Raw genomic sequence first — 13,998 nt, 5'->3', positions numbered from 1 at the left:
CCTCCTAAATATCAAGCTGTAAGTTCATTAATCATCACTAAATCTCATTGTTATTTATTAACAATGAGATTTAGTGATTATATTTTCAAAAGTTTGATTTTTCTGAAATAAAAGTACATTCCAATAGAGCTCAATCGTAGATTCACTATCAAGGTGTGAATGATACTTGTAGAAATTAAGCATAATAGTAAAAAAAAATTTACGTCTATCTAAACCTTCCAGATACAGTAGACATCCTCTTCTAAATAGGTAATAATTACAAAGCTTAAAACTGGAAATATGAACCATATTCACATAGCAATAAAAGTCAATATAAATATTTACTTGACAAGCCAGCCTCAGCAGTAGATTGACAACGACATCGACGTGTTGCCTGTCGAGTGGCTTGGCCGCGTCGGGCTCCATCCGCGCGGCGCTGGCCTGTGGACTGGCCCAGCCCGTGTTCAGGGCCTTGCGGGAGTCCGAGCTGTTCTCGTCTGATGATATGCGCTTCATAGCTCCGCTTGGTGATGTTGCCACCTGAGAAAAGAGTGGTTTGATTGAAGAAATTGGTATTTTTTACATTTTATGTTCATAGGTTTGCGATGTTACATGGGACTGGAACAAAGTTTATTTGTGATCATGGCGCTTGCAACAGTGCCGAAATATCGGAAGCTCATAAAAATTTAAAAACATGTTAATCCCGTTTTAAGTTCCAATTCTAAGTTTTAATAGTCGAGTTTTTAAGTAAGTACATTCCAATTTTGTGGTTGAAACGCTCCAGTCAGTCAATGTCTGTCTTCCATAGATTCAGTTTCAAACAACTGCACAAAGTCAAAGCGTTTATTTCTATCAATCTCCACACTGGTAATTTTAAACGACTAAATTTCAAAATAAAGTTTCACCTAAAGAACGACCAAGAATCTCCATCATTACTCTTTTAAAAAACATGAGCCGCTGCTTACCACGTTATCATCCTGCGAGTGGTCTCGTATCCTCTGCAGTTCCCACTTGAGCGCGACCTCAGCGAGGTCCACAGCGAGACGGCGGTGTTCCAGCGAGGCCGTGGCAGAGAACCCGAGCCGCTGCATCGCAGCCACCATGTGACCCACTAGTGCGTGACGGACTGGGAAGTACACCTGGAATCAAAGGTATTTATTACTATAGAGCTTTTATGGTAATTAATTAAAGTTGAAATATTAGATATTTAACTTCATTAGACACAGAAGCTCTTGGTATGATGCTCCTACTACTCGAAATAAAGGTTGTTTATAGAAAACTCCATTATTTATCATTGATTCTTTCTCAATCACGTTTGAGACGATTTTTCCTAAATAAAAAAAATATTGATCTAAGATGCCTATCACTCCCTAGTACCTATTACATTAGACTCATAACACAACAGGGGATAGTGAAAATCCCGTTTACCTCTCCGGCAATTAAAACACATCATGTTTGTTACAGATTCTTTAATCAATGGCTAATACAACAAATAAATATTAAGTATCTGACAAATGTATACAATATTGCACGGAATGTCCATCTTCGACGATAATTTTCTTAGTCCAGTGACGTGAGCATCGTGTTACCGTCTTCCATGCGTTGCGGCATGGCAGGAGTCAGGATCTCCAGCGCCTGACGCGTGACTCTATGGAAAAAGTGCAAAGAAAACATATTTTTATACTAGACATCTATGTAAAAATGAGGCTATTTGCCCTTAAAGTAACGATATTAAAGAGTTTAAATCTACCCCTGTAAAATGAGATCAAATGCGGATATAGGCCTTTACCTATGGTAGATTCGCGTTGCGGATGCACTATCCCCGACGATATGTATAGAAAAACTCTAATAGGCTGTTATATTGACACATCTACCAAACATACACTAAAGTACACGTACCTTATAATGTCTAACAACAAGCTGCAGAATATGGAACAGTTGTTGCACGGAATGTCCATCTTCGACGATAATTTTCTTGGTCCAGTGAGTGAGCATCGTGTTACCGTCTTCCATGCGTTGCGGCATGGCAGGAGTCAGGATCTCCAGCGCCTGACGGACCACGGAGCGCGCTTCTACCGCATGGGCTTTCAGCAGACTGTGGAAAACTACGAAACGAAAAAATATAAGAATTATAAAGTTAGACTCGAAGAAGTCATTTCCTATACCGTTGAGGTATATGAAAGATTGCACACTGTTAGTTAACTGCATAGTTGGCGTGGGGACTGCCGTGACACGTGTTGCAGTTTCAATTCCCGCACGGAACTCTTTGAGTGATCCACAGATTATTGTTTCAGGTCTGGGTGTCATGTGAATATGAAATTGTACGTTTGTAAACGCACCCACGATACAGGACAAAATCCTAATGTGGAACAACGTTTAAACAAAAATAAACTACGAAATAACGAATCAACATTAAGCAACGAATACGAAACAAAAAACCTGTATTTATCAAAATTTTCTTGTATTTCATAGAAGTAGAATATGGTTTTATTCATTCAAGTTTCTATTCAAAAATTGTAAAAGCTTTGTTTAAGTATCAGTAAATCTTACCTTGTAGTACGATACGCTTGTGAATAGCGAACTTTGCAATGATGTGACTCAATAGTAGATGTCCGTGATACCTGTTGAGAGGGAAAATATATGTCAGGAAAGGATTTGATGTTATCCTTATCTAATTTTGTATTTAGGCATTCTTTCATATTAAATCAACTAGCGTAACTGTTCAACGATGTTACTTAACGTGTCTGTCATCGCACATGTTGCTAATGATTATAGGCCCCGCGTGTGGCTTGAAACTAGTCGAGTACGCGTCGAACTGTTATGTATATTGAATAGAATTGTAGTTTTTTTAAACTGAGAGACGCAAAAATATTAAATTTTGTGTTATAAAAAACTAGCAAACCCAGCGAACTTCGTTTCGCCACCTGCTCTTTTCTTGTTTTTTTTTTTTTTAATTTTCTTTGCTATAAACATCACGGAACCCGTTACCTTTCCATCGAATGCAAAACCGTGGAAATCGGTTCGTGCGATCTGGAGTTATAGAGTCAGGAAGGAAAACCCGACTTATTTTTATATAATAGATTACCTATTATGTTGAAAAATTGATATTTATTATATTGGTTGCAACTCTTACCTAGTCGCGGGATCCACATAATTTTTGCCCAGCAGACAAGGCCAGGCGAAGGTCATGAGTCTCCTTAGTTTATTGCCCTGTTTCTTGTTGTTAGCGTCGTGTATATGGGGCGACGCCTGCTCCAGCAGTAGGCAGGCAAACTGCAGGAGCGAGATACGAACCGCGTCCGAGCACGCGAACGGATTCTCAGGGTCAATCACCTGTGATATCAACTAGTATTAATTAATGAAGTTATAGTGGTATTGTGTCATGTGAGTGTTTGTTACTCTGGTATAAGATGGTTTATGTAAGATGTACAATATTTGTCAGGGATTTTTAATACAGTAAAACTTTCCGTTTTTTAGGAGCACTCTCAATCGGCAAGTACGTATACATCCATGAATGTAAATGTAGTTGAAACAGAATGCTAAGTACGAGTTTGTATTACGTTTAACGAGATCGAAATGAGAGTGCGTTCGGCTCTCTGATTGGTAGATTTATTCGAGCGGGTTAATCAGAGTGCCAAACGCGCTTACGTTTCCAGTCAGAATAGTTATTGGACTTTGATTTTATCCGTACCTATTTCTCAATAGGAGACAGTTATATGGTAGTTTATATTGTAATAAATTTCTATGGACATCCTCTATGGCCCAACTAAGGGTCATAATTTTATTCAATAAGTTAACCTAAAATATAGTCTAAAGTAACAACACAAAATAAAAACTTACGTTATTAATAAACACGGAGACAACGTTGTCAGGGCTGTCCTGGTAGGGTGCAGGGGTACCGCCTACAATCTTCTGTCCCTTCTCGAAACTGTACGCGAAGCACGGTATCAGGATCATTTGCAGGACTTTGGCTTTGAGTTCCTGCGACATGGCATCACTGGAGAAATGTTCTACGAATCGGAAGAAAGCTGCGCGTTTCCATTCTATGTCGTATGTTTGCGCCACTGTGTTCTCAAGGAAATCTCGTAGGAACTGAAAATAATAGGAAGATTTAGATTAATCGCTTTGATTTCCAGACTATAGAACTACATAATAAACACAATGTTTATTTAACATGATAAGAAAAGATTCTGTCAATGGCCAAAGACTAAATATATATAAATAACTATTAAAAACCATAAACAAACAGTTTATGGTTTTTAATAGTTCATCAAACCATATATTTCTATGGTAGATAGAGAACAAAACTTTTACTGATAACACAAGAGAAAACAACTTTGAATTACACACCTGGAAATCCGGAATGAACCGGTCACACAAAGCTCGCAACAACTGGAACAACAGGTCTATGCTTGATTTATTCTGTACGAAGTAATGTAACAGTATTTTCACTATTAGCTTCGGTTCCTTCCAGTGCGTACAGTCGACTATTTCAACTTTCTTGTGTATTTCCTGCAAAGAAAAATTAAAAAACATAGAGAAAACCATAATTATTGTTATTTAATAACTATCGTAAGACATACTACGCGACTTCGTGTCGCAGCGCCGTTTACGCAATTCATGAATAAGGAACCCGCTGTAACTTGAAACTAGTAGAGCATTTCTCTAATAGTTCACAAGGGATAGGTAGTAGTTTTAATTAACGCCATAATTATTTATGTGACAAATCTTCAAATATTCCATTAAAAGTAAACTTACGTGATATTGGTCACTGCACCAAATACGTTTGATTAGTTCGATCAAGTCTTGCTGACCACTCAACCACTTCTCATCAAACTTGATCAATAGAGATACAACTCTAATAGCTTGGAACTGCATCTCCGCTCTGTCTGCAGTTGAAACGTTGGGCAAATTACCGCCAATGCTGGCCGCCAACAATTGCATAAGGCGTGGCTTCTTGGCCGTTTGTAAAGCCTCTCTATATGCAGGACCGGCCTTCGGATGTTTGATGAGGAACACCAAAAATCGACTCCATTGTTGGTCCTTTATGTTGTTGTCGCTTAATATCAGGTCTAATGTCTCTTTTGGATATCTGGAAATTAAATGAAACATAAATGTTGATTGTGCTTTTTGCGCAACAGTTGCGCAATGGCTGCGCAACATCTTGCGCTTTCGATTCCACTCGGAACTCTGTGTGAATTATTCACATTGTTGTCCCGGATCTGTGTATATTGGTTGTTTGTTTAGAATCGAACACAGGAGAAAATGTAATGTCAAAGCCTTTTTTTGAACATTAAATTTTAAAAGACCTAAACCTAATAAAGGACTTATCATTTAATGATTCCTAAAATCCGCATACCTCATTAAGAACTTGACGAGTGGCTCCCTGAACGGCGATCCGGCTTCGATCATCAGTGACTTTTCAGTGTGGAATATGAGTCGACACAACACGTCTATGAACCGAGGCGACGCAGCCGGTATTTGGTGGAAGATACCGATCAGAATTATGATCTTTTGCTCGTTTTCCATGTTCTTTGATACGCTTTGGAGGAAATTTCCACCTGTGGAGATAATATAGACATTGTAAGATCTATCGTTTAACTTAGATAATAACTTTAGCTTTAGGTCATGATTATGAGCCCCCATAGGAGCTCAAAACTAATCGAGCATACTCGAAAAATTTAAGTAAGTGTACATTTTATAATACCATATCAACCAATTTAAACACAAAAGTTGATTACTTTAACTAGAACAGAATTTGGAATGACAAGAACTTAAAAAAGGCTTTTACTTATAATTTTTATTATTATACATACCACGGTTGGTTTGTATGGAATAATCCAACAACTTCTTGAGCAGTTGCAATAACTGTTCACACAATTTTTCACTGAATGTCGAAGGGAACAGCTGAGTTAAGTACGATAACCGCTTGGCACCGTTCACGCTCAGATGTCTGTGGTCCCCGAGGGTGAGTAAAAGAGGTCGCATCACTGGATGGACCATTTCCATATCTATTTGGAAACCAGATAAGAATTTCTGCATGCATTCAAATCCGACCTGAAAAGTTAGATATTATTAAAGTTTAAAATAAAACATACGTTACGTAACGTTAACCGTTCGAAGACGCTCGACTAGTTTCAAGCCACAAACGGGACTCACAATCATGAGCAGGTTTGAGGTTCGAAAATCGTCGAGCATCCTCTAATACTTTATAATTATGACGTGAGTAAACCGCAACATTATTTTCTCTTTGTCTATCAATAATTGTTATACATAACTTACTTGTTGTAATTCCTGATCATTTTTCTCAAGTGATTTGTATAAAACTTGGAAGATTTTCTCTCGACAATGTTTTTCTTGTATGTAATGGCAGGCAGCGAGGGCTTTTAGCGCGGATGCTCTCAATGGGACCAAGTTTACGCCTTTATAACAAGGCAACTTGCCCAACATATTATCTTCGGCCTCACAAAGAGATAGTAGCTCCCGGAAAAATACTTTATGTTCGTTTATGTTCAGATCTGAAACAAAAAATGTTTAATGAAACTTGTCATTTTAAAATACGTAGAGATTCAGGTATTTTATTTAATCGAGATTTTTTTAGTTTTGGGGGAACGGTCGGCAACTCACTTATAAAGTCTCTAATGTTTCAAGTGTCCATGGGCGGCGTCGATTGCTTACCATCAGGTGATCCGTCTGCTCGTTTACCAGCTTATTCCATAAAAAAGTCAAGTAAAATGCATACCTATTGTAAACAGCCTTGGTTTCAATGTGGTACAGAACGTGGTTCCGTCCATCAAACCCATCTGCGCATTAGCAGGCTGGTGACGTAACAAATGCTTCTTGGGCGGGATAATGTCTGCTAGTACTTCTCTGTGAGGATCCATTACTTCTGTCACTGTTTTCTTTTGAAGGTCCGCTATGAGTTCTAGAGATTTCATTGCCTAAAAACCGAACAAAGATTAGTTAGGAGCGGACACCATCAAAAAGCGATATTGACATAAAATATAGAATACAACTTACCTGTTGTCGTACAAGCAGATGTGGACTAGTAACTTGAAGAACAAGTTCCTGTAAGACATCGTGTAAAGCCCTTGCCTTCGCCACAGCCACGTCTCCCTCAGCCTCCACCATCTGACCGCAAGGACCCACGACGCAAATCCGAACTAATCGCTCCAAGTTCACGGTAGCCATATCTATCGCACCCGATGAAACCTCTCCAGTCAAATCCATCATAACGAATAAAACAGCCTTCAAAAATGTGAACACGTGCTTATACACCCACTCTGGTGCCATCTTCTCCACCATAAACTTGACGGCAATACAACCACCCAACTTGGCATACCAGGCTCGCTCATAGCACAGCGCTGACATACGTTCGGCAAGGTATTCCATTAGAGGCAGTCGACATGCCCGCTCCCTGCTACCCAGCACTGTAGCCGCCGTCTCTATCATTAGTACCAACGCAAGGTGACCAGGCTTACATAGCTCCTTCTCCTCGTGACCCATTATCACTGCTATAGCATCGACAAGCACCAACGGATCGAGACCCTCTTTCGGTGCGGTGTTATCAACAAATGGTCCCGCTTGTTGAGCTATCGCCACCATGGTATAGTGTCTCACTAAGGACACCATCGTAGGCAGGACGTGATGACGTAACTCCTTTATAGCTGCAGCTACGAACATACCAGTAAGAGCGGTACGATGCGTGTTTCTCACGATACTGTTAGAGCACTTGTAGTAAGGCCCGTTTTGAATTTGAATTTTGCCTTCTACGAAACTTGGGTGGTTAAACAACTTCTGTAATGTTTGTTTGTCATCATCTAAATGAAGGGACGAAGCTAAAAAGCATCTCAGCACTTCCCAACATTGTCGTCTGTAGAATGGATCAGTCATGCTTGATTTAAGGGCAGAGAAGGCCGTCTCTATTACCTTATCTACCTCGAAGTCTACAGGTTTCGGTTGGTCTTGGAAATACGCCTGTATCGCAGGCGGTGGCGCGTCGGTCTCTCTATATTCCAACCTCTGTGGTTCTATCATCATCTTACGGTTGCCTCCACCGAACTTACCGAGGACACGGAACGCGATCCTTGCTACTTCATTGTTCTGCAATGTTCTCCAGAGAGCTTGCATAAGATCGGCCCGGACAGGTTGGATGTGTTCGTACAAAAAGTCGGGCTGCAAATTGTCTACACAAAGCTCCAATGTTCTCAAGCCTTGTGATATTAGAGTATGTGATCCATTCAACGCAGATACTAGAGGATCCATTAGCATTGGTAGGTAGGGTAACAAACTACTTAATCTAACAGGCACAGTTAGGCATAACTCGACGAATAAATCTTTCATGTGTTGCTTGTGTAGGCCGCTTTGCAGCCGGTTAAGTCCTTCGAGTAAGTTCGGTAGAAGTGGTAAGAACTCTTGGTATAAGAGATCGTGACTACCTCCGCCGATAGAGCGGAACAAAGCTCTCAGTAACAAGAAGTAATTGTAGGGTTCCTTGGCAGTCATAGCATAGTCCATGGCCTTGTTGACTATGCTGTGTAGATGTGGCCTTAGCATTTGTTCGTTTTCTGTCGGAAAGAGGCTCACGGAACCAAACACTAGTTTAAAAAGTCTCAGATAAAGGTTTGATCTTTCAACATTGGTTCCCATTTCCTCCATTCTCTGCAGGAGGTACTCTACAAGTACGGTCGCGAATATCGGTGACGTTGCAGGATTGGATAAGAATGTGTTGGCAATTATTTGTAATGTCGTATTTTTGTTGATTCTTTCTACCATGTGGGAAATGGTTGCAGTAAATATTTCTTGGAAGGTCTGTGGGTTCATCATCGAAAACTGGAAAGGAAAAGAACAAAACTTGACGAAATTTCAAGGTGGACATGTTACAAAAACATGAAGTATTTTAAACATTCATAGTTCTAAAGTTGGATGTAGTTATTCAAAATCTACGGCCGCACAGAGAGTCTTTTAATGGTTACTTAATCCAGTCCTTATCAATTTAAGTAATCATTAAATGACCTTGAGTATGGCAGTTACATTACTTTACATTTCTTTAAGGCAAAACAGATATACTTAATAACAAGTACTTACCACCCCACTGAAATGTTCAAGCACTTCCTTCTCCTCCTTGGACCGCACGTGTGGTTGCGCGGGAGGCTGCGCCGGCGCACGTGGCGCGGCCAGCGTGTATATGTCCAGAGACTGTAAGCCCCATCTCACAAGGCGTATGAAAACTAACGTTTCTCGAGCACTGAACTGTTTCTGGCCAGTTATCGTTGTCGTGGACGTGCCTTCTGTATTCGTTGTTGTTTGCTGCTGAATTTAAATTAAAACTTTATTGTTAGGTGTTTAAGTTGGTTTTTGTGTGTTAGGAATATTTCTCTATTGATATGGATGATGCTCATGGATATTTTTTAGTTGTCTAATAGTTGGGTGACGTTAAAAGTTAAATAATGTTCTATGGCAGGATAAGAAGAAATGTTTACTTCTGTTTAAAAAACGTTGCCCCAAACTAGGGTTTTATCCTGTGTCGTGGGTGCGTTTACAAACATACAAGTTATAACATAACACCCAGACCCGAAACAACAATTTGTGGATCACACAAAGAGTTGTTCCGTGCGGGAATCGAACCCACTACACGTTGCGCGGCTGTAATCGTACAGTCAAATTACTAGTACGTTATACTACTAGTAAGTCAATTTACTAGTATATCAGTTCATGTCTTCTTTTTACTTTTACATAATATGAATTCAGACGATTATGACAACATATAAGAATTCTATCATAAATCTCAACAAACCTTGCACGAAGCACATCCCCACGTTATAGTCTTGACACCGCAAACCAGGGTTTTGACCAGAGTCCTATAATCTCCAACGTTCAGGTTATTCATTTGTGAGGATGGGAAGCCTATCTTGGATTTCTCGTCATTCTTGGAGATACTGTCTATGAAGTCTGGTGCTAATTTCTCTTCATCTACCTTGAGTTCTACTGAGGGGGTGGAAGGGTTTGGAGTAGTTGGGGTGCCTGGAGCTGTTCCATTACCTGCGGTCACTGGTGGTGTTGTTTGTTTACTGGAAACAAGGTTTAAGTTAAGCATGAAGTTGGTTTAATTTGAGTGGGTGTTCTATTGCATATGTAATCTTTGGGAAATAAAAAGTGTATGTTTAATCAATACTCCATAGAATTTATGTAATTGATTTTTAATAGTTTTTGGTAATATTGAGGAGTTGTTATAAACTAATTAGGTTTTAACAACTTACAAGTTTATTAATAACAGTCATTATTGGATATTGTTACGACATTGTTTTGTTACATAAATGTCTATTATTAATATCTATTATTTATCATCATTATTTATTAAGGCATTTTTTTATTAAGCACAATCTGTTTTATTACATAAATGTCTATTATTAATATCTATTATTCATCATCATCATTTATTAAGGCATTTTTAATTAAACACAATCTGTCATACATACTACACACTGTCTATTAATTAAAAGCATGTGACATATAAGTTACACCTAGATAAGGTGTCTCCTTCTATTAAAAAAAGTAAATAATCACACTTAATTTTAACTCACCACTTATTCATAAGAGCAGGCAGTTGCAATTTGGATATGGTCTTGAATTTGAGTACGAATACTTCCAATATGCGCATGAGCAACTGTCGCCCTTGTGGCTGGGTGCCGGCCGCGGCCGCACCCTCACTCTCGGACCTCTGACGAATACAGTCCACTAGGTTCAGCAACAACTTGCAAGACATTGTTTGGATACTGGAATACGAAATTAAACATATGTATTAGTATTGGAAAAACAAAGGTTCATAACAAAATAACTTGTTTTTCTTGGTATAGATATGATACAAATAAGAAAAACACGAAAAAATCATCAGGAAACCTTTACAGTTACACACTTAAAAAAGTTTTCTTAATTTTCTCCGTTCTTTATCTGTTCGTGTTTATCGCGAACAGACAAATGCAACAGAAGACTGGTTTGAGTAAAGATACTCTATTAGAGTTTGAATACATTTGAAGTAACAAATCAAATTGTAATTGAATAATAAATTAACAAAAATCGAAAATATGATTTATAAGAAACATTAATTTTAACTTTCAATTTTAATTTAAATACCTAGTAGGAAGGGATTCATCATGCACATTCTTTGAAAACAAATGTGCAGCTATCGCAAGGTCCGTCAGTGGCAGGAGTTGTCTGACATGATGCACCAGGTCTGCTAAAGTGGAGTATGCGAGGGGACGTAGGGACTCGTGGACTGTCCACCCTCCTCCGAGCAGGACATCCTCATCAAATAGACGCTCCATGTAAGGTACAAATTCTGAAAGAAACACATTCATCAGACACAGAACTTCATGCAGACATTTTCGGTATTTGTTTCTGTTATAAAAAATCAATAAAGCAATCTTTCAGTAAATAAAAGCAACTAAAGACATCTTTAGGCTTCGATGTTTAATTGTTTTTATTTTTATTGAGATAAACTTTCTAGATTTCACTTACTCAGCCTTAAATCTGTGGCAAGGATATGTCGAGTAGCTATCACCAGTTCCTTCCTCAGGTGCGCTACTTCAGGCGGGCATAACGTCAATAAACCAATAATGCCTTTTACCATCAAATTGGCATGATTGGCTATCGTATCTTGATATATCCTTATAATATACGCTAAGAACGCCAAAGTTTTAATTTGCGCACCCATGAAGTCCACAAAAACTTCCTTGTTGAAACTGGCTGATTGTCTGTTGAGAAAACAAAAGGTTAAAGTTTTATACCATTAGAATGAAAACAAATTATTATAAAAAGCATAATATGTAATTTGATTCAAAGACTTGAGAGATCTTCAAGAAAAAACTCTTGCAAGAACTCGTTTAACCGCCGTGTTTTAAAAATGAAAAATATTTTATTAAAGGCACAAATTTAATTTTTATAACTAGTATATAGTAAGTCTTTGGTACATTACCTGTGAGTAGCTGCAGGTTGCAAAGTGATAGTTTCCATAATGAGAGGAATGAAGTTACTGACTTCCTGATGGACATTTTGCTTATACAACTGGTACATAAGAACTACTATAATTGGTAACTCTTGTATTACCTTCAGTGATAACACTGATCTTGGGATTAAGTTGTACTGTAATAGAAATACAAAGTTGTTATACAAATATTAAAGTAAGTAGTTACTTAATAGGTAGATAATGTTGTAAAGCTGCCTATAGCTAAATACCTTTTCATAGTTACTGACAATTTAGATTACATTTTTAAATAAATCAACATAACACATATGCTCAAAGTGCTACACTACATTCTGAATAATTAAGGTTAAAAAGTGTTCATGGTCTGTATAAGCAGTGTGTAAGCTCAAACCGTTACACACAAATAGTAAATAATAACATAACTGGCTAGAACAACATATTGTTAACCTTGAAGTGCTTAATTTAAAACAAACAGCACCAAACAACAACAGTAAAAAAACTATGCTTATAACATTTTATACCAATACTAGCTTCTGCTAGCGACTTCGCTTGCATTCCCATTGGAATTAAGTAGACTATGTGTAATTCCGGACCATAATCTATCCGTCTTTCAAATTTCATCCCGATCCCTTCAGTAGTTTTTGTGTGAAAGAATAACAAACATCCATACTGACAAACTTTTTTATTTATAATATTAGTAGGATAATTAATAATTAATTAAAAATAACTTACAGTAACAACACTGCCGTCGAGAAGCTTCTTCTCAGTATGGATCGGTGTAGTAGTGTATGTCTCTTGCAGCAGTTGTTCTATATTCACTTCCGACAAATCCTTCACCCTGATGGTCGGTTTTGGTTCAAATATTTTAGGCAAATGATTAGGCAAGTCTGAATATATACCTTTTACCCACTGCAGAAACTTGTGAATCTAGAAAAAATTAAAAACAATTAGTATCATATTGTGGTAAATCACCTTCATTAACAATTATAAAAAAAATAAGGTACCTACTATCTATATTAAATAAAATTTTTACTTGGTTATTCTACATAATTTTTAGCTTTACAATGTTACTATTATTAAGATAGTAGGAAGTTATACTTACATCCACTTCGGTGGAATACGTAGGCCTGTACTGTTTGTGTAATTCCATAAATATCTTCAAGCAGACCAGGACGTTTTCTTCATTTTCTATCTCCATCAGTTTTAACATCAATATTAATATACTTTTTACATAAGGCCTTAATGTTTCACTGATGGGGAGACGATGGATCATCTCAAGGATCAGTTTCCGCACTTGCTGAATATTATACTCCGCTATAAAGTGTGGTTCCCCTTCTTGAAGTATTTTGAGGAATATTTTCAGGGAATGGTCTAGGAATTGTGGATACTGAGGGGAGCTGAGTATTACCTGTAAATATTTTTATCATGAGGCTTGTACATGTAATAGTAGTAATTAAAATATAATCTCAAGAAGAACCATATTTCTTTTCTAAGTTTTAATGAAAATACCCTTTTGTAGCATAATATTTATCTATTTATCAATTACTGTTAATTTTATTTCTATTAGTTATATATATTCTCAGATACCTCAAAGTTTTCGCTGAGTTCCTGGGCTGCCTTCAGCTTGATCTCATCCTTGGCGCCCGGGTCCGCCAGCATGGTCACATAGCTCCTGTAGGTATTCATCTGGGTATGCGGATCCCCAGGTCCGCCTGCAGCCATCGAAGCCATCATTGTCCACAATAACCAGTCTCAAAGTTATGTATTTTCACCAAAGTGTGAATTACCCAACATGTTTTTAAAACAAAAATATAAGAAGAAAACAATCTTTTACACATTTACATCATTGTATTATTCTAAAACAGGTGTTAGATCACTATTATATACATTAGTCACAATTAATAACTCTGTAATATAAATATTAACCCAAAAAACCGGACAAAACAAGACAAGCAATACACGCAAGAGGAGACAAATAGAGATTGAGTGAGATTGGGTAGAGAACTCTACTCGAAATATTTATGTTGTCTGTGGTA

The 13,998-nt window shown here is 37.8% G+C and overlaps 1 protein-coding gene across 13 annotated transcripts in view; it reads right to left on the bottom strand.

The window, feature by feature from the left end:
• LOC118273040 (transcription-associated protein 1) overlaps window positions 1-13,957 on the bottom strand; it is a 30,167-nt gene extending 16,210 nt beyond the window's left edge. For 3 of the 13 annotated variants that reach the window (XM_050697850.1, XM_050697888.1, XM_035589793.2), the window contains exons 1-22: window positions 13,550-13,957; window positions 13,065-13,370; window positions 12,695-12,889; window positions 11,954-12,120; window positions 11,497-11,732; window positions 11,113-11,317; window positions 10,563-10,754; window positions 9,776-10,049; window positions 9,067-9,291; window positions 7,000-8,811; window positions 6,722-6,920; window positions 6,262-6,497; window positions 5,796-6,036; window positions 5,339-5,540; window positions 4,738-5,071; window positions 4,330-4,491; window positions 3,820-4,071; window positions 3,113-3,324; window positions 2,530-2,600; window positions 1,879-2,084; window positions 945-1,118; window positions 325-519 (exon numbers count right to left, since the gene is read on the bottom strand). In XM_050697850.1, coding sequence (XP_050553807.1) covers window positions 325-519; window positions 945-1,118; window positions 1,879-2,084; window positions 2,530-2,600; window positions 3,113-3,324; window positions 3,820-4,071; window positions 4,330-4,491; window positions 4,738-5,071; window positions 5,339-5,540; window positions 5,796-6,036; window positions 6,262-6,497; window positions 6,722-6,920; window positions 7,000-8,811; window positions 9,067-9,291; window positions 9,776-10,049; window positions 10,563-10,754; window positions 11,113-11,317; window positions 11,497-11,732; window positions 11,954-12,120; window positions 12,695-12,889; window positions 13,065-13,370; window positions 13,550-13,696 — 6,243 coding nt within the window. In that variant the 5' untranslated portion in view covers window positions 13,697-13,957. The remainder of the gene's footprint in view (window positions 1-324; window positions 520-944; window positions 1,119-1,878; window positions 2,085-2,529; window positions 2,601-3,112; window positions 3,325-3,819; window positions 4,072-4,329; window positions 4,492-4,737; window positions 5,072-5,338; window positions 5,541-5,795; window positions 6,037-6,261; window positions 6,498-6,721; window positions 6,921-6,999; window positions 8,812-9,066; window positions 9,292-9,775; window positions 10,050-10,562; window positions 10,755-11,112; window positions 11,318-11,496; window positions 11,733-11,953; window positions 12,121-12,694; window positions 12,890-13,064; window positions 13,371-13,549) is intronic. The other 10 variants (XM_050697859.1, XM_035589794.2, XM_050697889.1 and 7 more) reach the window with 7 other exon arrangements.
• Window positions 13,958-13,998: the final 41 nt, after the last annotated feature.

The sequence above is a fragment of the Spodoptera frugiperda genome, chromosome 1 (genome assembly GCF_023101765.2).
Source record: "Spodoptera frugiperda isolate SF20-4 chromosome 1, AGI-APGP_CSIRO_Sfru_2.0, whole genome shotgun sequence".
Lineage (NCBI taxonomy): Eukaryota > Metazoa > Arthropoda > Insecta > Lepidoptera > Noctuidae > Spodoptera > Spodoptera frugiperda.
The sequence above is the reverse complement of the archived record's forward strand: the minus strand, read 5'-3'. Positions and strand labels throughout refer to the sequence as shown.